Below are 26,372 nucleotides of genomic sequence, written 5' to 3'. Positions count from 1 at the left end.
ACTGCCTACTTGAGTTTCCTTCCTGCTTTGATAGGTTCCACCTTCTCATCTCCACTGAAGCAATTGATTACTATCTGCTGGGAGGTATCAGTTCATCAAGCTCTTACCTATAAAGGGGTGTGTAGGTAGTTCACAAACTAAATAGGGCTGCCTAGTTTGTAGCTGTGCATTTCCTCCTTTGCCTAAAAATTGCTGTGTATTCTGTGGTAATGAAAGTTAAAAACCTCAGGCTTTTCATGCCTGTTGCAAAGGCTTCTAGCACTATAATCAAGAAATACTTCACACGTGTCACTAAAGTGCCACAGCAGGTAAAATAACTCATCAAATGTTAACAAGCTAAAACCACAACAGGTGTGTCATCTGCAGCTTGAACTGCTTGTAACTGAGGTTCAGGTATATGAGGTTCACCCTTCATCTTCAGGCAACTGAGTCTGAGGATTTTTGAGTTAGTTTGGGCTGATGCACCTATAATCTCCATGTGAGCTCTTGTGCTATGCAAGAAGTGTGTCTGTTTTGTAACATGCCAAGATTGTACTTGTGGTTTCTATGCAGCATTTGATAAGCAGTATATCCATAACCTGGTTTATTTTATAAATCGCTAGCAACATGTCAGTAGGCTAGTATCCAGTTTTCTAGTTGGCTGTTTATTTTTAAAAGCAAGTTTAATCAGTGTGATTACAATGAAGGACACACTGATGGTGTAATTACTGCCAGTAATTTGATGCAAGGCATAGTAGCACCATGTTAGCCAGCATCTTAGTTCTTCCTCAGCAGACTTCACCAAACAGATTTTGTAATAATAATTTCCTGCATCAGTAGTTGTAGCTTCTTGCGTTGTGAAGCCTTTTATCTTGTATTACCTTTGCCCTGTCCTGATTTCAAATGTATTTTGAAAGAGCCTTACAGCTCTGGGACAAAAGGAAGATGATATTGCTTTATGGTTTGAGCTGTTTGACTTGTGTCACATGAAGCTGCAGCCTCAGTGAATCTAGACAAGATAATATAATGACGGTTGGCAGCTAAGGCAGGAAGGACTGAGAGGATGGCAGTGGTGGGTAAATGGGAAACAGAGGCTACAGCTCTGGGATGCTCTGGTGGGTACTGTGCCTTGATTTACAGATCTAGGATAAAGGGTAGCTGGCAAATGACTTCGAAATTATGTTGCTCTTAGTTAACACTTCCCAGGAAGGGCTGGACTAAACATTGCTGTGTAGATCATTAGACTGTTGTTATTTTTAATCAGGTCCATCACAGAAGACAATGGTGCCTCTCCTTGGTAATGGCCTGGTCCGTGTTCTTACAAAGGTAAAGTACTAGTTAAATTTTTTACCACGTATCTATCAACACTTTACTATCCTCCCAAGAATTGCACTGATTTGCAGTGTGGTTTTTTTTTTTTTTTTTTGTATTCTACTTTTTGCATATTCTCAAGGTTACCTAGGATAAATAAAGCACTTCTTATGTACACATGTATCTGCAAAGCAGAGTTCTTTGCTTTTCTGAGGCTTCTGATGGTTTTGGTGGTTGTTCTCAAGTAAGCAAAAGTAGTTCAAGTGTAAGTAAATCATGGCATATTAGGTTGTTTGTTTCTTTTTATTATGCTAAACTGAACAAAATTGTCAAGCTGCCATCCCATAAAGCCCAGAAGACACTTGACTTTTCTGATATTTGATGGAAACTTGGAATAAAGCCCAACAGAAGTTTGTTGATCATATTCATATATTGGATCAAGGGAAGAAGCTGTCTCAAAAGAGGATTATTGCCAGCAGAATGGTTTCTAAAATTAGATTTCACCTGACTATGCTTTTCATGCTCTACAAAACACCTTTTCTGTCCTTTTGTTATATGAGCAGATTAAAGATCTGCTTCCAAATGTAAGGAAGGTTTTTACATACCCATTTTACTGTTTTCTGAACTACTTATGTGACAGATAACACAAAACAATAATACATGTCAGCTTTTGCTACAAAGAACCTTTGAAATACTGAAAGGATCTGGAAATTTTATATTGGTGTTGTTTAAGAAAATTTTATGTGGATTTCTACAAAAGAAAGCCTCATGGTTTTAAACCAGCTGAACCAGTTAGATGTGTGGTATCTGATTTTTTTTTTTTCTGCTAAATTATGTTTCTGCTGAAAAGTACAGTAGGCTTGGGCTTGTAATACAGTGCGTAACATGAGCTTTACCGTGTTTTCCAGCCTTGTCTGATTTGACCTAATTAGCACCGGCATCTGAGCGGTTTTGCCTGAGGTTTCCATAACTCCTTTGGTGGAATTCAAAACGGGAGAGCACTGAGGTTTTTCTCTGCTATTTTGTCTATCTTTTTTTCCCCTCATGTTCCTTCCTGGTGATACAGCTGTAAACCAGACTGAACAGCAAACAGCTGCTTGTGCAGTTCCTGCCGAAGCTGCTGCTTGGCTGCAGCTGCCTCTTGCTTCTCTGCCAGTTGCTCTCTTTTCAAACTTTCAAGTTTTTGTAGTACAACACAGAAAACTGAAGTACTAAGGCCTGAGCAATGGGCCCCGAACCAAAGCTGACCTCTAGATGAACCTCCCAACCAAATGTTGCATGAGTGTCTAATAATTAGTGAAATCTGTATGATCATTAGTGAAAGATGTGGCTTAGATAAAATCATTAGCAAAGATTAAATGTCATAAGAATATGTTTCCTTGTTTACGCCCAGAAACCAGATATCAGGCCTTGTTTGGAAATACATAGTCAAAGCCAAATCTGGCCATGGGAATCATCCCTGAAAGCTGTCAAAGCTAGAGATTCATTAGTAGAACAGCAACTCCTTGGACGTTCCCAGGATCCTGGCCAGATCTGAGATGTGCCTGAGTGAGGATCCCAATCCACCAGATGTTTTTGTGCATTTTGATATATGAATTCGTTTGTTAAACTGTATAAAAGCACGACCCTCTCACAGCGACAATGGAGACCTCACCTGTGAGTGGACACACTCCATCGGACCTCCCAATTGCTGGGAAAGGTTCTCTGATCCTTTGCTGTGACAGGGGCTACCCAGCTGAGGCACAGATCTGGGAGATGCTGAAGTATCAAGGCAATTGGTGATGTATCTTTCTTAATCACTATAATTAATTCTATGTAGTAATGTTTAGGTACATTGCCTTGCTTATTCTTCTGCTGCTTTAAACCAAAGTAAAAGTGTCATGGTTTAACCCAAGGTAGCAATATAACCATGATAGCCGCTTGCTTACTCCCGCCCCTCTCACCCTGAATAGGGGAGAGAATTGAAAGGGAAGGGAGAAACTTGTGGATTGGGATAAACACAGTTTAATAAAATAACAATCTAACACTAATATACCACTACTAATAATATATAAAAAATGGAAATAGAAGATGAAAGATACTCAATGCAATTCCTCATGAACTCCGTCTGCACAGAGCAGCCAGTCCCAGGAATCGGCACCTTGGTCCCAAAACAGCCAATCGTGGAGAAAAGAGGAAAAGGCAGAAAGGCCCAGAGGCCTCTGCAAAACAGCAAGATGGTGAAAGGCTGAACTAAAAGTCCCAAACGCCTGTTCCCCAAACAGGTCTCTGTCCTGGCTCTGACTGAAGAACCAATGGGAAGGTGCCAACTCTCCTTAAATATGAAGCATGACGCTGATAGCACTGAATATTCTTCATGATGAGTCTGGATGTCAGTCAAGGTCTGTCACATCTCTGCCCCCTTTCCCAGCTGCCTCACACCTGTGGGCAGAGCACTCAGAACATCCTTGGCTCTCAGACCAGAGCAATTAAAAACATCAACTCTGTCCTGGGATGTTATCTTCTTGTTCTCAAACTTAGTCCAAACAATGACCGTGCTAGCTATGAAAAAGAAAGGTTTCTAACTTAATGAAGGAAAATTAACTAGTTTTTAGTTAAACTAGCACAAAAAGTAAGCTTATCTTTTGAACTCATTGTCTGTGTTGCTTGTGCTGACCCCGTCAACTTGCAAAACAACAGCTAGACTTGCTGTTTTAGCTAAATTAAATTAGAGAAGATCTGTTCACTGCATATGCTTTTCTAACCTTGTGGTCAGCAGCACCAGCAGTGTATAATTACCCACAGATATTTATCAGGCTCTGTATTAGACAAGTTAGTTTTAGAGAGCCACACATATGATCTTGTACATATTTATATGCATTCAGTCTGTGCTCAAGTCACTTCCAAAACCTCCCTGCTCATAGGGCTACAAACTTTGCCTTGACAGAAGACAAGCTTCTTGTCTCCTTCAATTAACGGGCCCTTTTGCTTTCCAAGTGAGACCAAGTGCCTTTCTCTGCGCAGATCATGACATTATATTTGTTCGTCTTGTGGGGGAGTAACCAATGAATGCTGCCTAGTTGCGGTTATACTGGGAGCCTTGGTTTCGTTTCCCTTCTCTGTCACTGAAATGTCTTCCTCCCTTGTGCCATGGGCAGAATGAGGACGATCGCTTTTTCTGGGGCACCGTCTCTTACGGTACCTGACAGGAGAGGAGACTGTGAACTCCAACATCTAGGTTGGCTTGGCAGCCAGGATTCCTGGGGTTTAATTGCATGGCAGGGGAAAACAGCCATGTTCATGTCCTGCCACTGTTTGATGCCTTCCACTTCTTCCAGAATTATTTGAGGTGTTTTACTGTCTGACTTGAGGAATTTTACACTCAATTCAGTTTCAGATAACTTAGCGAGAATGTCTGAACCAAAATCTCTTCACTTCACTTTGGGATGTTACTGTTATCTGAATTGCAGCAGGTATAACACGCTTGTTCTCTGGCCTCCCATCCCTGCTTCCTTTCTAAGTTTGATAGTGAGGAATAGGGAGGAGGCGACCCTCAGTCCCTTGCCTGAGGACAGGCCTTGAGGACCAGAACCCCAGCTCTGGGGTCTAGAACTGCTGCGCTCTGGGAATAGTAGACATCATCAATATTTCTAAATATTTAACTTGAAGAGGAAAATTGCTGACCTGCTGTCAGCAAACAATGGTGAGCTATAAACAATCTGTGGTGTTTGTTTTGTTTTGTTTTGTTTTTTTTTATACAGACAGTTACTCCTTCATAGAAAGTGTCAAGCAGCTGTCTACAAGGAATAACAACAGATGATGTTATGAATGAGGCACTTCCTTTTGTTTCCTTAGAGTCAGTCAGTTCCGTGATGGTCGCTTACACTCTTGATGCAGTCAAAATACTAGACTGTAGGGAGGCTGGAAGATGTAATTGCGAAGATAAAAAGGGAGCACGTGTTATTAAGGTTTTGAATGGCCATGGCAGTGTTTTGTTCTAAAGAGGAAAGACTGTGTGTGTAGGGCTGCAGCATTCACCCAGTACTAGACTTAGCGAAGCAGAGGAATGTTACTGTTGCATTACTGTTTATTTGAGGAGCAAATCTGTAAATGGCTTTTCTGCCTCATTTTGTGGATTTTTAGTACGTACTTAAGAGAGCATCATGCATGCCAACCTAAATGCTGACTAATCCTCCTAGCTAGTGGTTCTTAAACTAGGGAACTTCTATATAATTAAAGATGTGAAAATACAACTTCAATTTCCTGCTCTTTTCATATGTCATCCCTTTAAGGGTGTGCAAGGACAAAACTATTCATTCTTCCACTTCAGGCTGGAAGGAGAAGTAGGTTTGGAGTTGAAATATACTGACATTCATGACTTCTGCATGACCGTCAGATTTACAGAGTTTATCTTGACTGAAGCGCTATTAAAACTCATTTCTGTTCCATTTTAAATCTGAGAAGGGTAAAGGGCTACAGCCAGGCAAACCAGTATTTTCTGGAAATACCTGTTCTCTCCTCCTGCCTGGATCATGATAGATTGTATCACACACTTCAATACATGATATTAATATTGTGTTTTACATCTGTAATATTATTTCTCTTTGTGTTTAACTTTACTAGTGCACCATGTCGATAAGACTGGCTCCTTACAGAAATCTGGTAGTGGCACTTGACTTACCTTAAACCACTGATTGTGAAAATGCCTTGATTTTTCAAATGGACTACGTAATTTAAAACAGCGATATTTCTAAGCCAGATACTTATTGTTAGCCCTTAATTATTAACAGTCAACTGGATATATACAGTGACGTAGCTGTATTTTAAAGTTAGCTTTACAGCTGTATCATGTCTACAGCTCGTACTTTCCATAGTAGATAATCTTGTTTGAAGACTCGTAACTGTGAGATGCAATAATTAAGACAAGTGGAGGGTTTGTGGATAGATAATTAAGAAGATTTGGATCATTGAGATGTATCACAGAAACAGGTTTCTCCTGAATTGGTGACGTGGGGGATGAATAACAATCTTATCTAAGGTATTATCTGTCACAAAGATTCATCAGAATGAAACTGTGTCAGACTATTGCTGAGTATTTCCTTAAGGTTATATTAAACATGTCAGTTTTTAAGATGTTGTGGAGACTTCTTTTTACCGCAGTAACTGACTTGGTTTCATGGTCCCATGAACTTACTTAATATTGCTGTACTGGGAGTTCCCTGGTACACGTGATTGTCCTGTCTATGGCTGTGTGCCTGAGTAATGGCCTTGGTCTCCTCTGGTGTGATTTCTAGTTTATTCCCCTGCATTATCAAGTGTGTATTTAGCATTTACTAAATATATCAATCTAAATATATGCTCAGCTTCTTATAGGTGAGAGCTCAGAGCACCTTCGAGAGCTACATTTAGCATAACCATCATATATAGATGAAAAGCATTGTTTAAAATCAGTTACATTTGGCTTGTGTGTTATGGCTTAGTTTATTTAATACACACAAAAAACAGTTACCCCAAAAGCACTGATCTATCTTAGGACTCATGGGTTTTGTGTTGGTGTTTACAATGGCGTACCCAGAACAGGTAAAACATACAAAATCAGCCTCTTTTACAGTGGGCCACAGAACAGTTTTGGGAGGTATATATGCACTTGAAATTAAAGCATAAGGATAAATGTAGCATATAAGCCAGATGGAAAAACCTTAAGACTTGGGAGCTGTGAAATACAGTGTGAGCAGCTTGAGAGAGGTGAAGTGAGAACGTCAGTTATGGACCAAAATAAACAAGAGTTTCTGAGAAATGTAGGGTTAAAATGCTATGTCTTACTTCTTACATGATGCCCTTATGTGGCATTTCAGTGTCTCTTTTTCCCCTCGTTTGTCTACATTCACTTTTGTAACGTCAGTAGGTTGCACCTGAAGCTCTGTGTTGGCTTCATATCTCCATGGTAATAGTGACGACTTCAAAGTTGTTAAAGTTGGCAAGTACCAGTAGTGGATGATCAATTTTCAAGTTAAAAGAAGAGAAACAATGTATCAAGATTTATCCTCCTAACAAATTAGAAAAACATCTTAGCGTAGTAATTTGTCAAATCTGGCATAATGGAAGTTAGGATTTCAGCAGAAAAATATATTCCTTGCCATAAATATCCCATGATCTGTAATATCTTTGAGCTAGTTTGTGCTTTTAGAAAAAGTGAGACCTTTCTCTTAAATATCTTTTAAAGGAAGAATACTTACCTTGCTTACAGCATAAGTGAATATTGTAGGCACACTTAACCTTCCCGGTGCAGTGCAGCTGACAGCCTTGTCACCACAGAGGACACGGAGCTGGCAACAACCCTGTGACGCAGAGCAGAAATTAGTATGATCACCTGAAGTCACTCCCTGCTCCTTCTCTGGTACTGATGCATGGGGAGCTGTAAATTCACTAAGAGGCATAGATACTTTGAAAGTATTCCAGAAGATAACCAGTTCTCCCAAATACATAACTTACATTTTCATTGTAGAAGAATCTTGCGTTACTTCAAGTCAGTCCATGTCCTCCAACACCAGAGCCCATGAGCAGAAACCACAGAACTACAGCAGTCATCAACTCTTAGGGCAGAATGAAGAACGAATGCATAATAAATTAACCGGAAAACAGGAAAACCAAAGCTAGCCAGTGTAAGAGACAAACACGCTACTAAATATCCTTCCTGCTCTCCAGAGACTTCATCATAAAAACCCATTTGCTTCCCTTGCCAAAAATCTAACAAAACCATTTGCTTCCTTTGCCTAAAAATCTAACAGAACTGTAGCTTGTAAACTGAATCAGTAACCCCACCTTTTCAAACAGTATTTTTTTCTTGTGGGCTTCATAATTCTGCCACAAAGCATGTGGGTGCACAGCCTAAGGTGATGGGATGTATGTTTTCATGGATTTTAAACACACATAGCTGAAGTTTAAAATGTGCTACTGAAAAAAAAAAAAAAATCACCATTTCCCTACTGCTAAACTTTTTTTTTCAAATCAGAAGGTGGGCTTAAAACTTAACCTACCGGAAGTTCACAGTAGCAGGAAGAATAATTTGAGTGACAGAAGCAGAATCCTTCTCCCCATTGTCTGTGGTATTCCGGTCTTTCAGCTCTGGGAAAGCTGTGATGCCAGTACAGCTAAGATTCCCTTCATCTGAGCTGTGCAAATCTTGAACACCTTAAAAATATCTTCAGCTAAGCTGAGTAAACATCTAAAATAAAATCTAGCAGGCAAGAATAAACTTCTACATAATGCTTATTTCCATGCTTTAAATATCAATCAGTTGGATTAGTAAGTTTGGTAGATAAAAGGACATTATTTTCTTTCCAAGATTTTTCTGTAAGTGTAAATTCTTGTTCTCTGTAGTTCTGTAGAAGCTTTTTATATTTCACTTACATTTGCATAAACGCACAAAACACTTGAGCTTGCTTTAGCTTTCTAACAGACCTAGGAAAGCTGAGTAATAAGTATGTACGAAATAACTGCTGGGGGCAGATCGATTGTCCATCTGTGGCAGTGTGAGGGTGAAAAACATGGACTCCACACAATCCAATGTGAATCCAGCTAAAGCCCTTTATTGCTTGTTACATGTATCCTTAAGTATCTTACTTACAGGCTGCATGTAATTGGAGAATAGCTACTGTTCACGTGCTGCAAACTGATAAGGGATTGGATCTTCACAGTTAGCAAGAGCTCTAGCATTCAGCACTACCTCACTACAAAACTGCCGACTTGCTGACTCCTGACTTCTTCACCGGACACACTACATAAGACATGTAGGCTGTTTTGCTCTCTTCTTGGTCATATAGCGCTCACAGGCCTATTCAGTTCAGTTCCATATAATGTCCATTGTTTTCAAGAAAATCCCTCAAATCTCCCACAATTCCCCCTTTTTTGTTTTTGTGCAAACCAAACATTCGCAAAGGCTTTGGATACCATGCATTCGAGCAATTTTATCAAACAAGGCACAATTAACAATATGGCAACAATCACAAACATTATTACTAATCCATGTAAAAGCAGATCCCTCAGCCATCCTGTAATTTCCAGACTTGCTAACCACCCACTCAGTCCATCTTCTACAATGGTGAATTTCTTCTACATTTCCTGCAAGTCTTTTATTTGTTTGTTGTCTCGGCTTACTAGCTCTATACTGTGTTTTATATGATCTGATTTTCCTTTTTGAATCAAAGGCTTTATGGCTGCTGCAAAAGCGCTGGCCATAAAACCGGCTTGTTCTTCTGACATGCCAACCCTTGAACACCCCTCCAGCATATCAACCAGAGACGCGCTCTTTGGCAACACCTGTAAAATGCACTTACAAGCAGGATTAGCATTCTCCACTGCTAGAGACATAAGCAGTGCTTCGTGAACTGGATCAGTCAACTCTGACTGTTCCAACACATTGTGCAAATGATCTAAAAAAGCCATGTAAGACTCATTTTGACCTTGCTTAATGGTAGTATAAGGTGGTATAATTTTCCCGTCCTCAGGCAATGTTTTCATCGCTTCCCTGGCTAACGTCATTGATTGATGCAATATTGGCACAACTAACCTGGCTTGCTTTTGCACATCAGCAAACTCTCCCTGTCCTGTGAGCATATCAGCGGTTGCTGTCCTTAGCAAATCACCATCCCCAGCAAATCACCATCCCCCCTTTCTAAATTTTGCACTACTGCTTGTCCCACCAGATCATACCAGCGTGTCCGCCAAAGTAACTGCTGCATTGGTGTTAATATCATTTGCATCAATGTACGCAAATCTGACAGAGTCATAAGGTTAGTAGTAAAAATATTGTCAATAAACGCTTGAGTAAAAGGTGACTGTAACTCATGTTCTCTTACCGATTTCCTTGCCTCTTTGACTAATTCCCAGGGAAAAGGACCCCAGTAATTGGGCTTTTGTCTCCCATCATTCCCAGTACCTCCCAGCATTACTGGATATGCAGAGGGTAATACTTCTCCCTCAAGTAATGCATTTTTTTATGACATCCTGCCACCTCATGACAAGATTGCCACCCGCAGACACCCTGCTGCCCCCCCGGAATGTTTATCAGAGATGATCTGTTCTAGTCTATGCATTGTCATGTTCTCTCTCCATTCTTGGTCTGCTTGATGAATCTTTTGTTGTCTCTCCAAATCCTCCAGCTTCCGAATAAGTTCTTGAGCCCATCTGGGTTTATCCAGAAACTCAGGATGTATTGGAATCAAATCAGGAGTAGGCGGCGTGGATGGTGGCAAAGGAAGATAAAATGGTTTCTTCTTCGTTGGGTTGGACGACACTTTTTGATCAATCTCCATATCATCATTACACTGGTTCTGTCTTTCCGGTGACTTTTCTTCCAGGAGAGGCACAGACGGTTCCTCTGACGGCTTTTCTTCTGGGGGTGAATATTTTGTTGGATCGGGGCAAACACTTGCAATTTAACTGGCAATTGAACTGGAAATGCCTGTTTCGAATCACTGAGGCTTGTAACAGTCTTTTCGGCTTTTAACTGTTGCAATGTAGTGATTATCAAGCACCAGGCGGCTGCAGGGCCATTAGTATCTTTTTCACGGGGACTAAGTGCCTCCCACAGCGCATTTCCACTTTTTCCCAAGTCTCTATTTGAAAGGCTCCAGACGGATCGGCAGGAAACCCATTGTCCTGGCACCAAATTAATAATCTTTTGAGGTTTCTTTCCTCATATTTCACTCCTCTCCTAGAGAGGATATGCAAGAATAGCTGCAGAATTGCTTTTTCTCCATTAGGTACATTCTGCCCCATCTTGCCCCCGGCTGCTCACCTCTCCTGTGGATGTCCGTTGCGCAACGGTGTCTGATCCCCTCCGACTATTTTCCCACAGCCCAAAGACTGCATCCCGGTCACAGTCCAGCTGTGCCGGTCAGCCAAGGCTTAGCCCTCCTTCAGCAGCTGTCTCCTTGCTGTATTCTCCTTGCGGATCACATGGGGGTCACCACTTGCGAAGGCAAAAAACACAGACTCCACACGATCCAATGTGAGTCTAGCTAAAGCCCTTTATTGCTTGTTACAGTCTCCTTAAGTATCTTACTGACCTGTCCAAGTGCTTACAGGCTGCATGTAATTGGACAATAGCTACTGTTCACTCGCTGCAAACTGACAAGGGATTGGATCTTTATGGTTAGTGCGAGCTCTAGCATTCAGCACTACCTCACTACAAAATTGCCGACTTGCTGACTCCTGATTTCTTCACCGGACACACTTTCTGTTGTTCTCGTTCAAGGCTGCTCAAAGTCAACTTAGGCTGTTTTGCTCTCTTCTTGGTCATATAGGGCTCACAGGCCTATTCAGTTCAGTTCCATATAATGTCCATTCTTTTCAAGAAAATCCCTCAACTCTCCCACGTGGCAGCAGTGATGAGAGGTGCTATTCAGGGACCGAAGCAGCACTGCTGTCTGTGAGCCATGTTCCCTCTGCTCCTCTACCATGCACAGTAGTGAGACCAAGAATGTTGGGAGAGACATTCTTGCCTGTTCTTTTTCATGAAGTGTGGGCAACAAGTTCACAAAAAATGGCTTTTCCTAGAGATACCTGCATAGGATTCTTGTCTGCGGGCCTTCCCCTGCACCACGCCTTCTCCTTCCACCTTCCCCAAACAAGATTATAGGTAGTATTTCTAAGATGTGATCAAAGTGTTAGGTACTAGCAGTACCTAATGTCTCATCTGCTTTTTCTGTGGTGTTTTGTTTTGTTTTTTGTTTTAAACAGGAAGGTGAGCAGAACTTAACTGCCTTTTAGGACTTGACTTCTGATGGGCTGGATTTTGTCTTGGTGGGAGTTTTTGAAGATTCATGCAGTGAAAGAAGAAACAGCCAATGGCTTCAGAATCCATGGTCCCAGAGCAGGCAAAACAACATCTGACAAAGGGAAAAAGGCGGCAGCAGCAGCAGCAAACTGGGTCTTCCAACAGTGACGGCGAAGGTGACATCTTTGTATTTGAAGCAAATGAGGCTTGGAAGGATTTTCACAGTTCTCTTCTTCACTTCTTTGAAGCTGGAGAGCTCTGCGATGTTACACTGAAGGTGATATTGTCACACATCCTTTGCTTTTAACAGTCTATGGTGCTGGAGGTGGCTATGAATTTGGGCAGGGGTGTGGAAGCCATAGAATGCCTGTTGGATCTGAGCCATCTCTAGATATGCTCTTGGGTTGTTTGTTTGTTTTTTATTATTATTTAGAAACTTCACAACTGAAATGTAAACACTTAAGGTATTGACAGTCAGAAAGAGGACGTTTGTGACACTGACCTCACCCAACTTGCATTCTAAGCAAATTCCCACAGTTAATTACAGTGCATTTCAGCTCCTTGCAGCCTCTTTGTTCTCCCCCACTTTCATCCTCAATTTTATCTCTATTTTTGCACTCTGTGTTGCTCTGCTAGATCTTTCCTGGCAAACAGAATTTCTGGAACAAGCCTAACTTCTAGAAAGAAAAAAAAACAAGACAAAAAAACCTTAGACAATTAGGTTCTGCAGCCCATTGAAGAGTAAAGGAGAAGGAGGAAACCAGTTTTGTGATTCTTGCACAGCATTGCTTTAATGCATTCTTTGTAACTCAGCTGTGTATTACATATATCCTGATCACAATAAATTTGTATCTAGCATCCATAAGAGTGGTTGCCAGCACCTACAGACATTAAGCACTGCTTAGCTGTACATTCTAGTAGTGCAGGATAGTTATTTAAGAAAAAGAGGTGAATCTTAGGTTCCTGTGCCAAGAACAAATGACAGATGCCTTTGGGAGAAATTGTTTGCCTGCCACTTTTACATATTAACAGGGAAAACCTTTGACAGATGCCTGTCCCTGGTGCCTTCTGGCAGGCATCCCATCTTTTTAAAATGCTAAGGAGACAATGGAGATCTCTAAGAAGAAGAGGGTTTCTCTCCCTTCCACAGGCCTGTGGACGAAAGGAGTAAAATAAGCAAGAACATTTTTCTGTTCTGCTTCACAGCAGGTACTGGATTTTTAACTCACCTGTCACCAGGCACAAGATGCAGCAGCAGAACAGGCCCAGTGGCTCGTAACAGTCAAGTTAATGCTCAGAGGATACAATGACAATCCTGAAGCTGCTCTGTACAGCATTAGTGCTGTAAAACACAACGTGCCTAAAAGCTCAAAATCAGCTCCCTTTATATCTGGCATTTTAAAAGGTCTTTTTGGGAAGAAAGTTCATATTAAAACTCTTAATCCTATTCTTCCTTTTTCTTGACCTTATCCTCACCTTTTTCTATTTCAACCCACTCTTGCAAAAAAGGAAGACAGTCTTATAAGAATAGTTAAATGTATACTCCTGCTAGGGAAACCTGAATTGGAAAACACTTCTTCCTATGGCTGCAATTTAATTTTCCTTAAGTTAGGCTAGTATTACTGTTCATTTGTATTATTTGTGTGAAGATACTTTGCTAACGTTAAGAGTACATACAATCTAATGATTGTATGACTTGGCTTCCAGTCCTCAAGTGGAGAATATAATCTACGGAGGCTAGAGCAACCTATGGATATCTTATCATAAGGCTTCCTAAATCAGTGATTTTTGGTAACTGGTATCTGTATATTGCACTAGAATTTTCTGGAGGGCCGGATTTTTCTTTTTGTAGTGCTCAGGCATGTCTCGTGTTTTGAGAAGAATTACTTCACTATGACCTTTCTGCTTTTGTGCATGATCTATGATAGTGAACAGTTTTGGCATTGCTGTTGTCAGGCCAATTATTGATTTAACTGCTGGCTCTCAAAATATGATTTTTGTAATCTATGATAGTTAATAAGTGGAGGACAACTCTGATTTTGGAATACCAAGAACATGTTAGAAGCAGGAGGGCAGCAGACACATACCATCTGCTTTTCTCCCACTGGTTTGGTGGGGTTTTTTTTGTTCATTTGTTTGGTCTACGAATCGTTTCTTCTGGAGCAATCTAATTAACTCGCACTGAACTGTTAATCTTTTCCATTCTTTTAATTTCTGTACTCTTTCATGTGCGTCTGCTTTCTGTATTCAGCTTGCTGCTTACCAGGCAGGTTATACTTGTGTTGATAATACACACTTTTAACACACAGCTAGAAAAAACTCCATGTTATCCTTTATCATTTAATATCCTTTAAAAAAAAAAATTGCAAGACAGCTCATTGTAACACCTTCATCTGAAAACAAAGATGTAATTTGAGGATGTCAGGGAAATTGGTATTTAACTTGGCCATTCCTTGATATTAGCGCAGACTGCAGAATGACAGAGGCTGTAAGAAAGCACTGCTGTAACACAGCTGAGTACTGGATTGGTCATTTACCTTGAGAATTTACATTATCATTTAATGTAAATGAATTCTAGAATTTTGTAAGTGAATACCTATTTTGCATTTTCTGATCAGAATTTTGAAAAATACCTCTTCTTTGTAGGGAATATTGTATCTTTTGTAGCTAAACAACTTGTAAATTCTGGAATTGAATTAATTGGTAACTTGTATTAATCCCTGTAATAGCTGTTATTACTGCAGTTTTGCATGGATTTGCTTCTATAAACAGCATTATCAATTCCTTAAAAGTCCAGAGGTTTAAAGTAAGTAGTCTAAAAATGTCTCGTTACAATTTCCTTCCCCTTAAAGTGTCTGAATATACATAAACCAAACAAGGGGCCAGCAGTCTCCTCCTGTCTCCACGATCCTTCTATAAGGTTCCTAAGGAAGTTCCATTTCAAAAATAGGACATGGCTCTTTAAGGAAAAAATAAGTTAAATGCACTATTGCTGTTGCTTCCTGGAGTAGCCTTGCGCTCCTCCAGTGGCCAAGTTACACTCCCATCTGTTTGGGATACATTAATCTAATGTCAGAAGTAGAGGGCAAATGGAATGCATTTTTTTCAACAAAATAAAAATCGAGTCCAGAATTCACATTTCAGCTTAACTGTCTTTATAGCTGAAAGAAATTAATGTTTCAGTAAAATACTGTTTTGTTTTTCAGGTTGGTTCAAAGCTCATCTCCTGCCACAAACTGGTGCTGGCTTGTGTTATACCTTACTTCAGAGCCATGTTTCTTTCGGAAATGGCTGAAGCCAAGCAGACGTTGATCGAGATCAAGGACTTTGATGGTGATGCGATAGAAGATCTGGTGAAGTTTGTGTACTCCTCCCGGCTTACCCTGACGGTGGATAACGTCCAGCCTCTCCTGTACGCTGCTTGCATCCTTCAGGTGGAGGTGGTGGCCAAGGCATGCTGTGAATACATGAAACTGCACTTCCACCCCTCCAACTGCCTGGCAGTCAGGGCATTTGCAGAGAGTCACAACCGCATTGACTTGATGGACATGGCTGATCAGTATGCTTGTGAGCACTTTACCGAGGTGGTGGAGTGCGAAGACTTCGTGAACGTGTCACCACAGCACCTCCATAAACTCCTGTCCTCCAGTGACCTGAATATAGAAAATGAAAAGCAAGTTTACAGTGCTGCTATCAAGTGGTTGCTGGCCAATCCGCAGCATCATGCTACATGGCTGGATGAAATACTTGCGCAGGTAGGGCAGACCGAGGCACTGGGTGCCTGGCTTTTTACTGGTTTAATTCTGAAGTCAACTGTTTGTACTTAGGTGGACTTCAAGATAAAAAACGTTCTTACCAGTCGGTGCCTCATCTGGTATTCACAGTTGTGAGTTGACAGTGGAAGCAGGTCAGACCTCTTGAGTACCAGGAAGGAGTTGTATTCCCCAATTCCTGTAGAGAGAAGAGTACTCACTTTAATGCTTATGGCTGGGGGGTGGGGAGCCAACAAAACCCCGCGTCTGTGCTAGAGCAGAAACTTCTTAAATTTACATGTAGTGAAACAGAGAACATAAAGCCATCACTTCAACCTGGTTTGATACTACTACAGCCTGAAACACTCACTTCCCTTGCTGGTAAGTATTTGTACTTAAGAAAGGAGAGCAAAGTTTTTCAGGAGTTTTGTTACATGGCTCAGAAAGTAAAACTCATAGAGATAGCACATCAAGTCGTGCTACTTCTGGAATGTTGTGTATATTTAATTAACAAAAGACCAAGACGTATTAGCCCTACAAGCAGGCCAGGAAACATATCCTAGACCTTTTAATGCTCACTAGACTGGCACTGCTGGTTACCTGTAGGATCCGAAAGGAGTTTGTAGTTTGATCCTTTAGACTTGATACGAGTCCCCTACTTCTGAAAGAAACACATATGGGTATCAAAAGGTCACTCAGCTGAACTTAGTTCAACACCCATCAGACCTCCTCCTGTCAAAATGTTAGGTACAGCAATCATTCAGACTCCATATGTGCTACTTATGGCAGTTTAAAATATAATATTTGAGACAGGTACAGAGAACCTGTGCTGGGGAAGAGGGGGAACATACCATGCACTGCAAAATGCCATATATATCTTAGCAGGTAGGACTAACTGTGCTGTTTCAGTTGTCAGTGAACTCCCACTTGAATATTTTGCATTTGGCAGAATTGTTCATATTTGCATCATGTGAGTAACACGAGGTCTGCTAACATGCTGCTGTCATTGTCTTCATGCATCATTTTTCACATTTCCCGGTAAAAGATCACACTATTGTTAACTGTCTTCCAAAATCCTTTAGTTTCATCTAGACTAGCATGAGCTTTTTTTTTTTGGTACAAAAAACCCTCCTTTAGTACACTACAATTAAATTTGCAGGCAATATAATTTGAAATTTAAAAAAAACCCTGATTTTTATCATGCATTTACATTAGCAGAGGAGATTAACAGCTTTATTCTATTCATGGAAACCAGAGCCTAGAACAAAGCAATGAAAAAGTAAACCCCTTGCGTAAATATGGGTTATTTGCTGAAGTATATGGAGTCATCAGTTGATTTGGATCTTTTTGCTAGCAGAAAACAGAGCTTATTGACAGTTCTTATCCACATCATAATCAGTATTATAGCTTTTCCTGTTATAATGAGGTTCTGAATTTGTCAGCCTTGAGCTCTTACCACATCACTAACCTCACAAGTCTATTAGCAGGCCTACAGTGGTGCTTTGAATCAGCCTAAAATAAGCCAGGGGCAAAGTAAAGGAAGAAATGGGACTGAAAGCAAGTGGGTAAGGAAGAACTGGTAGAGACACATGCTTGAAGACAGGGACACTTGTCAGCCATATGACAGTGCCATCCTGCTGCTCTGAGAAGCACCAAAGATACTGGACTTCTCCTACACCATTGCTGCTGAGCTGACTGGGAGCTGCTTGACAGTGTCAGCTCCAAACCTTAGAAAGTCAGGTGGTGGTCTCCTTCAGTTCCCTCCTGCTAACACCTGTTCCACCTTTCCACCTTCCTTTTGTCACCCCCATCTGATTGTACTTCAGATTCCTCACTCTCTCTCACAAAGACAAATGAAAAGTTTGCAGAAATCAGTGACAGGGGGATGGAGGACATTTCAAGGCCGTTTTGGAGAGGCTGACCTTATTTCAGATCTGCCCTGGTCCTGGGGATTGCTCTGGAGAGGGGTAGCTGTGTGGTCTCACCCAGAAACACATTCCCCTTCCTCAGCCTGGCTGGAGGGACCACAGGAAGGCTTTGGGGAAGGAAACAATTACCTCTCAACCTTTTTATTTTTTTTTAAATCCTGTGGTCTGTCGAGCTCACACTAGAGAAAGGTGTTACTACACTAGCAATACCTCCTTAGTAGATGCTTAGTTCATGTTGACAGCATTTCCTTTTTGACTTGCCACCCAAAAGCAATGCACCATTCTAGCAAAACTCCTCTTAGCCAATTAGCAATGAGCTGACTAACCTGACACGGGCTATCCTGGTGAAGTCACAGATGCTGCCTGCATCATGCTGGGCAGACACGGTTGCAGTACAGGCAGTGGCACTTCTTCTCTGCTCAGCCTGGGCCAAGGGGCAGTTCTCCACTGCTGCTTAAATGCAAATGGTTGTAGCAAACATTTGTCACTAAAATAATTATTTGTATCACTGTTATTCTGGGGGAAAAAAGGTATGAAAGCCACTCTTTTTAGTGCAGAGCATGGGGCTGGCAGCTGCCATCTGTTCTGTATGCGTCACTGCGAACGGTGAGACTCAGCCAGTTCAGCCAGTTACTCCAACTGTGTTCATTTCTGTCAGGTACGGCTGCCTCTCTTGCCCGTATGTTTCCTTATGGGTGTTGTGGCAAAGGAAGAGATTGTCAAGCAGAATCTAAAATGTAGGGATTTGCTGGATGAAGCAAGAAACTACCACCTTCACCTGAGCAGCAGGGCAGTGCCAGACTTTGAGTACTCCATTCGCACAACACCAAGGAAGCAGACTGCTGGTAATTAAATGTGTGTCTGATTATCCAGTATGGAGCAGTGTGGAAAGAAGGTGGCACATCTGTGCAGGGTTAGACAGCTTGTTAATGAATTAATGCAAAATTGGGAAAGCCATTGTGTACCTTTCTGGTCATTAGGCTGCATTTTCCTAGCAGAACTTTAGCACTTGTTTTCTCTCTTTAAAACATTAATTGTCCTGATCAGCTCTATCTGTACTAAAGCTGGAACTGTTAAGTATGTTATATGCAGGGGGTATGCTCAAAGCTATACAGAAAACGGTGGACATTTACCCTCGATGCGAGAAGGTTGAGCTAACTTTCTTGTCTAACCTAAACCAAAAGTGAGTGATGAATATTAACTACAAATCCTGTTTTTTACATTGTTGTATTTAACAATCAATCTGTTTATCTCCATAAGCAAAAATCACAAAAAACATATTTAAAAGACACATGACTTTTACAAGAGCATAGATAGTTAATTGCCATAACAGCATGCCAAGCAAAGGCCAAAATCCAGCTTGCAGTATGCAGGGCAATGTCTGTACCCCTTGAATTCCAATTTTCAGCCCACTCTGCTATACAACTTTATCCCCCATGTTCCTGCTAGCTTTCTGGAAATCTGTTTTGTGTTCTTCAGGTGTGCTGTTCTGTGTCGGTGGCAGAGGTGGATCGGGTGACCCGTTTCGCAGCATCGAATGTTACTCCATCAGTAAGAACAACTGGTTCTTTGGCCCCGAAATGAACAGCAGGAGAAGGCACGTGGGTGTGATCTCTGTGGGAGGTCAGTAATAAACCTATTCAAGCAACACTATTCAAAAGGCGATTTTTTGCTCTTTTTGCTGGAATTGGTACTTTCACTAAGTAAGTTTGCCCTGCAGTGGCTTAACTGTTGGATATTCTTCAATTTAGTAAAGCTTTTTCCCCATGAAGGGGTTTTTGATTGTGAAGCAATCTGAGAGCATGCTTACTGCAAAGACATTACTGCAATCTGTATATAGCTTATTGCCTTCATAGGCCGTTTATTTTTTCATAATCTGTTCATAGAGAAATGGCCTTACACAGCAGAAACAGCCAGAATTTGCTAGTACTTCGTACTTAAATCTGTACAGGCAAGTCACTAAGACCATAACTCTTCCAAGAGCAGACCTACCTTTATTTTTTGGGTCTCCATCTTCTGAAACCAGGCCCGTGCAGTCCAGAGCAGCTTAGCACCCGTGGTACAACTCTTCCTTGTACTCAGCAACCCCTGTGTTGCTACAGCAGAACACAGTTATTTTTCCCCTGTAGAAAATCTGGAGAGATCGATATAAATGTCCAAAACTGATCTGACCTGCAGTACTCAAGTTATAGGACGATTTATTGTCTACATATCTCAAGCTTTGTATAAAAGTCCACATTAGAACAGGTCTCTGGTTGAGTACAGCATATAAAAATGTAAAGTCCTTACTTAATTAAAATTGTGATATTGAAAGCCTTTGAAAACTCTGACCTTTCTTGGAGCTTTTTTTTCTCCACATGGGCAGGGATATTACATAAATGAAAACTGAGATGTTTGCCAAGCGATCTCTGTATCAAAAGATGTGTATGTGTTTCAGGTAAAGTCTACGCAGTAGGTGGACATGATGGAAACGAACACTTAGGAAGCATGGAAGTATTTGATCCTCTCACTAACAAGTGGATGATGAAGGCATCAATGAACACAAAGAGGTATGTGTCCCATGTGCAAAATTTGAAGTCCTAATCTGTGACATATTTCTTGCTGGTGCTGAAAACCATCATGTCTGTTCTGCCTTTATTTGTGTTTCTAAACTCTGCTATTGTTAGGATTTTTTTTTTCCTATTTTGGGGCTTGAATGCTACCAAATGCCTTTATTTACTAGATGTAAAGCAAACACAAATCTGCATCAAGATACTTGCATATATCGCATATTTGCACAAAGTTGTGTGTAATATACTGTATCTCATGGCAAAACTTCATCTCTCTGGGGATAGGCCCTGTCTGGTAACATTTGTTATTGCAGTCTTTGGCTTTATTTTGTTGCTCCATTATATTCTGCCCCCGCCACCCCCGCCTTTTTGAGGGGGTTGGCTTCTGGAGCAGAGAGCTCTTCCACTCCAGCTGTGTTTACATTCTGATATCTGGGGCCTTTCTGCTATGCCTGATAAGGAACTTTCAACTCATTAACTGGTTCTGTGAGGGTTTTTTGCTCTTTTTAAGAGTGAGCAAGACAACTGCCAGCAGAACATGCACAGTTAAATACCTCATGTCCAGAAAACCACAAAAGGCTGGAGGCACTAAAACACTGAGAGCCAGATTGAGGATTTTTCTTGCCTTCTGACGCGATTCTTTTAAAGAGTTACTGGATTCACAGATGGGTAATTTTTTGTTTCTGCTGTCATTTAAATTAGCCTCATTAATTCTACATTCCATTTTGTTATTTGTTGTTTCTAAAAATGTCACATACAAGTAGGAGTAAAATACTGAGCACGGCTAAGTCCTAAAGCTATTTGTCACTGCGACTTAATCAAAGTAGAAGACTCAGACTCATAGAAATGGCTTCTTGCTCCTTTTCCTCCCTCCTGCCACCACCCAGCCGTATTCTCAGCAAACATCAACCCTGGACTTCTGTAACATTTCTTACCTGATCAGTACTTCAGTAAAAGAAATGGCTGCTGTGCTGCCCTCCTCCTGTTCACAAAGGTGGCATCAGAATGCTTAGTTGAGAAAAAACTGCCACCATTGAAAGTGTGACTACATTATCTGCTGAGGCAATTTAAGATAAGCCCAGGATTTCACCACAACATTTGTTCTCTAGACAGACTGTCCCTCTCTCACTCCTGTCTAGATATGTGCAACCCTGCCCTCCGTGTAATGAGACCAGAATGTCCTCAGTGATATGGTAAATCACCAGTCCTGCGAGTTAAAGCAGAAACTTAATATTTACCTTCTACACCATAGTTTACACGGAGTTCTCTAATGACGATACTTTCATTTTGTGCTATTAATTGTACTTACATATTGGTAGACTTAGTAGAAAAATAAATCTGACAACTCTTTCAACACCGACTTAATAAAAAAAGAACTGAATGGAAGAAATTGCAATTAAAGTTTGCTAGAGTTCAGTCATCTAATATCCAGCACAGGTTTGCCTTTTAGTAGGTATTAGTATCATGCCCAAAAAATTAATTCCCAAATTGTAGCAGCAGCTATACCAAGAAAGTTAAAACCACCAGGTTTTGTTCTCCATCAGATTCAATAAAACAAGATAGGAGGTGTAAAATTCAGTACCAAGGCAGAGAAATGAAATAACTAAGACAACCTCATATATTGAAGCATAAAAGTAGAGGACTTGGGCGCTAGGTGACATTCAGTCAAAACATTATATGCACCACTGTCTTTTTTTTTTTTTTTTTTTAAATTGTAACAGGAGCGTTGTGTTTTTGCAGTCTAAAGATACTGTAGCTGCAGCAGTCCTGTCCATGGATCACACAATTACATACAGGTGCCTGGGAAAGCAGAGGTGAATGTAAGATAGAACTCCCTTCTAATGGGAGCCTGCAAACATACAAAAGACATTCAGGATAACGTTGCAAGACTGACACTGATGTGCAGAGGGCCAGCCACATTGATTAGTGATTATTTATAATAAACCTATTAAATTTTCATTACTTTTTTCCCCATAGTTTGAAACAGGTGCTAGTCAGTTAACATAGCACTTGGTATGACACTCCCCTTCCTTGAAGATTTGGAGTGAGATATTGATTCTATGGTTTTCTCAGGAGAGGAATTGCTCTTGCCTCCCTTGGTGGCCCTATTTACGCGATAGGAGGTTTAGATGACAACACTTGCTTCAGTGATGTGGAACGATACGACATTGAGTCTGATCGATGGAGCGCAGTTGCCTCGATGAACACTCCCAGGGGAGGAGTTGGCTCCGTAGCCCTCGTGGTAAGTGACTCTTTCCTCCCAAATTGCAGCTGGTAGGTCTAAGCCATGAGAATCTTATAGAACTGTGCAAAAGGTGAGGAAGGATATTTAGGAAAACACTCAAAGCAAATTGGACTGTGCTCCCTGTTGCAACAGTATTTGAGGTACTGCAAGTAACTATCAGGACCCTTGCAACAACATCAGGTTAATGCTTCACGTTGCTTTCAGAAGACTCAGGTTTGTCATGAGTACTGTGTTTACAGTACTGCATGCATCTGCACCTCAATCCCCCTGCTGCCGTATGTACTCTGCAAAATATCTGCAGCACTATGTAACTTTTTCACTTCTTTAATTGGAAAACAGCGTTTTACCAGTTGTTAGATAATTAAGTCTGTTGTTGGAATTCTTAAAGAAAAGTACATAATTAGGACTGTATGGATATGCCATGTTTTCCTCTCATTTTAAGACTGCTTCTGAAAAGCTGAGTAAATACATATGCATTACAAATAACCTTTCCCTATACAACTGTTTTCCAGAACCACGTTTACGCTGTGGGTGGCAATGACGGCGTAGCATCTCTTTCCAGCGTGGAGAAATACGATCCCCACTTGGATAAGTGGATCGAAGTGAAAGAGATGGGTCAGCGAAGAGCTGGCAACGGTGTCAGTGAGCTCCACGGCTGCTTGTACGTTGTGGGTGAGTAGGCGCGTGGCATTTCGTGGTGCTGCTCCTGCCAAGTGCTGCCATTTGGAAGAGGCTGTTGTTGCTAGAGGAACTGATAGACCCGACCTGTACTTTGTGTTCTTGGGCAGAAGTAAGCAAGCACAACCAGGGCACACTTAAATGAAACTGCGTTAGCAAGAAAATAAAAAGCACTTCCTAGCCCACATTTCAGGGAGGCTGTAGTGCTCATGACAATACATCTATATATAAAAAGTCCTCTTGAGACTCACTAATCCTGACTTTCCTTTTAGGAAAGCACTCTAGTTCTATTCTGAATGTAGACAACGGTAGCTTTTTCACACAGTGATTACACTTATTCCACAGCCTGTTGTCCTAGGACTGTCCTGTTCTGTTCTACCTGGCATTTACCTGCTTTCCTGGGGGAGGAAGATGCCAGGTAGGAATGCTGTAGTGATAGTTGCAGAGCTCTGCCTTGTGCATTATCGTGATTAAAAAAAACCCCTTAGTAAAATGCTTCTCTGACAGCTGTCCCAGCGAGGGGAACGTATCACCGAAATCTTTGAGGAATTTTTTTCCTACTCATGTATTCAGCAATGCTGCAGTTTGAAAACACTTCAAGAGCTTGTTTTGCTTAAGTCAAAGTAAGATCAAGACCATCCTTCTACTCAAGTTTTTTTTTCTATTCCAAATTGGAAGCTGTTTCATTACAACTATGTAAGATGAATTCAAGGAGAAAAAATAGTATAAATAATACTCCTTGCAAGATGAGTTGAAGAAAACTCACTCTTGGTGATGCTTATACAACAACAGGAGGGAGAGCTGTTCATTTTTAGGAGCTTGTGAAATCCACATACAGAAATAGAGCTGGACACTCTATTCCCACTGAATGCTGGGATTAGCCTGATAACGCCAGTCCTGGCTATCACCAGCACTAGAGGTGGCTACAACTTTGATAACGCGATGGCTCTTTGCAGGTGGCTTTGATGACAACTCTCCCCTGAGCTCAGTGGAGCGGTTTGACCCACGCAGTAACAAATGGGAATACGTGGCGGAGCTGACAACGCCGAGGGGCGGCGTTGGCATCGCGACACTGATGGGTAAAATCTTTGCAGTTGGAGGTCACAACGGCAACGCGTACCTGAATACAGTGGAAGCCTTTGATCCCATAGTGAATAGGTAATTTAACTTTTTATTTGGCTTAATAAGGCAATTATATCTGCCTATATAAAACCACAACGTAATAGAAATCGTGTAGAGCAGGAGTCTCGCTGTTGTTTCCTGGTGATCACTGAGTAATATCCGTGACTAGCGATGCAGGAGCGCTGCTTATGCCACTAGGTTCTTCTTGTAAATATTTAAGCAGCACCTCCCTTCCATCATGTGTCCTCTTCCTTTCATTCAATAAGAATCTACATTCTTCTCATTGTTTCAGTCTGATTTTACACTAAATTTACTGGAGAAATAATAAACGAGCGGGGTGTATTTTCATGTAGAGTAAACAGCTAGGCTGCATATTAGAATTTCAAACACAGAAAATAAATGCTTCCAAGTTGCTCATAAAGGGCAGGAACTTTTCCTTTTTTCCTCTGCCACTTTCTGCAGGTGGGAGCTGGTGGGCTCGGTGTCGCACTGCAGGGCAGGGGCAGGCGTGGCCGTGTGCTCCTGTCTCAGCAGCCAGATCCGCGACGTGGGCCAGGGATCCAGCAACGTTGTTGACTGCATGTGAGCTCTGCTGCCGCCCTAAACGCCAGAGGAACGGGAGCAGGGAGGCACTGCTGGGCTTTTGAACACCGTCTTCTGTGTGGTAGGTTAAGAAATAAAACCAGTACGTTTTCTTTGTGAAAATGTTACCTTCTACAACTGTAAAGCTTTTGGTGGCTTTTTGACAACGGTGATACAGAAAAGCCTGTGGAAACATGGAATAAAAGTGTGACTCACAGGAGAAAACCTGCCAAGAGCTGCAATCATCCCATTTTTGAGAAGCTGGCATTTCAGAACCACTTGAGGCAGCTGTTACAGGGACTCATTATTGAACTGTAAGCTGGGCATGGGGTGAGGAGAGAGAACAGCAGTTTGTACTTCTGAGCCTTACCCAACAGCCCTGCGCTGTGTTTTCTGGAGGACTCGAATGCCATTTAATATAACTTATTTCCAGGAAATTAGTCTTAAACATTTCCTAATTGTACAAGAGCTTTGTAACACAAAGTCTCTCAAGTTTGAGAAGGTAACGACATCCCTGTTGCACACTGAGGTGACTGGAGCAGAGAAGTTCACTGCTAACCTCCCAGAGGACTGCTGGCGGCAACAGAAATTGCAGGTACTCAGTCTGAACATGTCTTTCTAAGTACTTTTTCAAGCTAATACACTTGTTAGAAAGCTGAAAAGATTCTTGACCTGAGTTTAGCCACTGGAATACTGGAATTCTCAAGTCTTCAATAAAATTTGTAGTAATTACTCCCCCCTCAAAAGGCAATTTTCTGTTCAGAGATCATTCCTGAAGTAACCAGAGTTGAGATGATAGTGTGTGAAAATGCAGGCTTCAGTGCTGCCCAAATCACTGTTTTTATATGAAGTGTAAACACATAATAAAAGTTGAAGTATTCTGTAAAAACCTCTAGGAGATGAAATGTCCAATTTCAGTATCCAGTAGCAACTCCGTGGTAATTCTAGAGGCTCTTTTAAGATATTGAAACCAGGAAGATGTAGCCTCAGAACAGGCAGATGACTTAAAGCTTACATAAACCAAAGAGAACCAGCAACAGAAAGAATTGGAAATAAACCAGTACTTACATCAAAAACTGAAGCAGGAACTTGACAGTGCTGCGTACAAAGGTGTCTTGTTACCCAGTCAGAAAGCCCAAATTCCAGGTCCCGTCCAGGTGGAAAGATGGCAGATTCCTGTTCCTGCAACAGCTCGAACAGACCAACGACTGACAATCCTTTGTGACCAAAGTCTTACATTACCAGATGATTCAAGTGACCGGGGAGAGCAGCAAAATTCTCTGCATTCAGTACCAGGGACGGGCAGGGCAGTACAAGCATAAAGCACAGTCATGTTTTACTGTTGAGTTACCACTGTTTAGCTTTTCTTTTTCAAATGGCTTGCACTTGGGTCGCACCCAGCTGCATTCATGAAGTGAATGGTACTGTAAATAATGAAATACTGCAATAAAACATTTGTACTTCAAA

General features: G+C 41.3%; 1 protein-coding gene and 2 long non-coding RNA genes across 4 annotated transcripts in view; 1 reads left to right on the top strand and 2 right to left on the bottom strand.

Annotated features, from left to right (window-relative positions):
- Positions 1–7,880, bottom strand: part of LOC139827827 (uncharacterized) — a 20,596-nt gene extending 12,716 nt beyond the window's left edge. Inside the window, exons 1-2 of the long non-coding RNA XR_011738856.1 lie at positions 7,762–7,880; positions 7,506–7,607 (exon numbers count right to left, since the gene is read on the bottom strand). This is a non-coding gene — a long non-coding RNA (uncharacterized lncRNA). The remainder of the gene's footprint in view (positions 1–7,505; positions 7,608–7,761) is intronic.
- KLHL8 (kelch like family member 8) overlaps positions 1–26,372 on the top strand; it is a 27,360-nt gene extending 988 nt beyond the window's left edge. The window contains exons 1-11 of one of the 2 annotated variants that reach the window (XM_065836893.2): positions 1,252–1,305; positions 3,555–3,671; positions 12,013–12,326; positions 15,256–15,804; positions 18,388–18,574; positions 19,209–19,352; positions 20,167–20,278; positions 22,352–22,520; positions 23,036–23,195; positions 24,158–24,359; positions 24,786–26,372. In XM_065836893.2, coding sequence (XP_065692965.2) covers positions 12,120–12,326; positions 15,256–15,804; positions 18,388–18,574; positions 19,209–19,352; positions 20,167–20,278; positions 22,352–22,520; positions 23,036–23,195; positions 24,158–24,359; positions 24,786–24,909 — 1,854 coding nt within the window. In that variant the 5' untranslated portion in view covers positions 1,252–1,305; positions 3,555–3,671; positions 12,013–12,119 and the 3' untranslated portion in view covers positions 24,910–26,372. Of the gene's footprint in view, positions 1–1,243; positions 1,306–3,554; positions 3,672–12,012; positions 12,327–15,255; positions 15,805–18,387; positions 18,575–19,208; positions 19,353–20,166; positions 20,279–22,351; positions 22,521–23,035; positions 23,196–24,157; positions 24,360–24,785 lie in introns of those variants that run through there. The other variant, XM_065836892.2, reaches the window with a different exon arrangement.
- Positions 15,697–22,500, bottom strand: LOC139827826 (uncharacterized). The gene is made up of 3 exons (XR_011738855.1): positions 21,214–22,500; positions 19,722–19,863; positions 15,697–16,000 (listed from the first exon to the last, which is right to left on the bottom strand). It is a non-coding gene; the product is annotated as an uncharacterized lncRNA (long non-coding RNA).

Source organism: Patagioenas fasciata, chromosome 4, assembly GCF_037038585.1.
Source record: "Patagioenas fasciata isolate bPatFas1 chromosome 4, bPatFas1.hap1, whole genome shotgun sequence".
NCBI lineage: Eukaryota > Metazoa > Chordata > Aves > Columbiformes > Columbidae > Patagioenas > Patagioenas fasciata.
The sequence above is the reverse complement of the archived record's forward strand: the minus strand, read 5'-3'. Positions and strand labels throughout refer to the sequence as shown.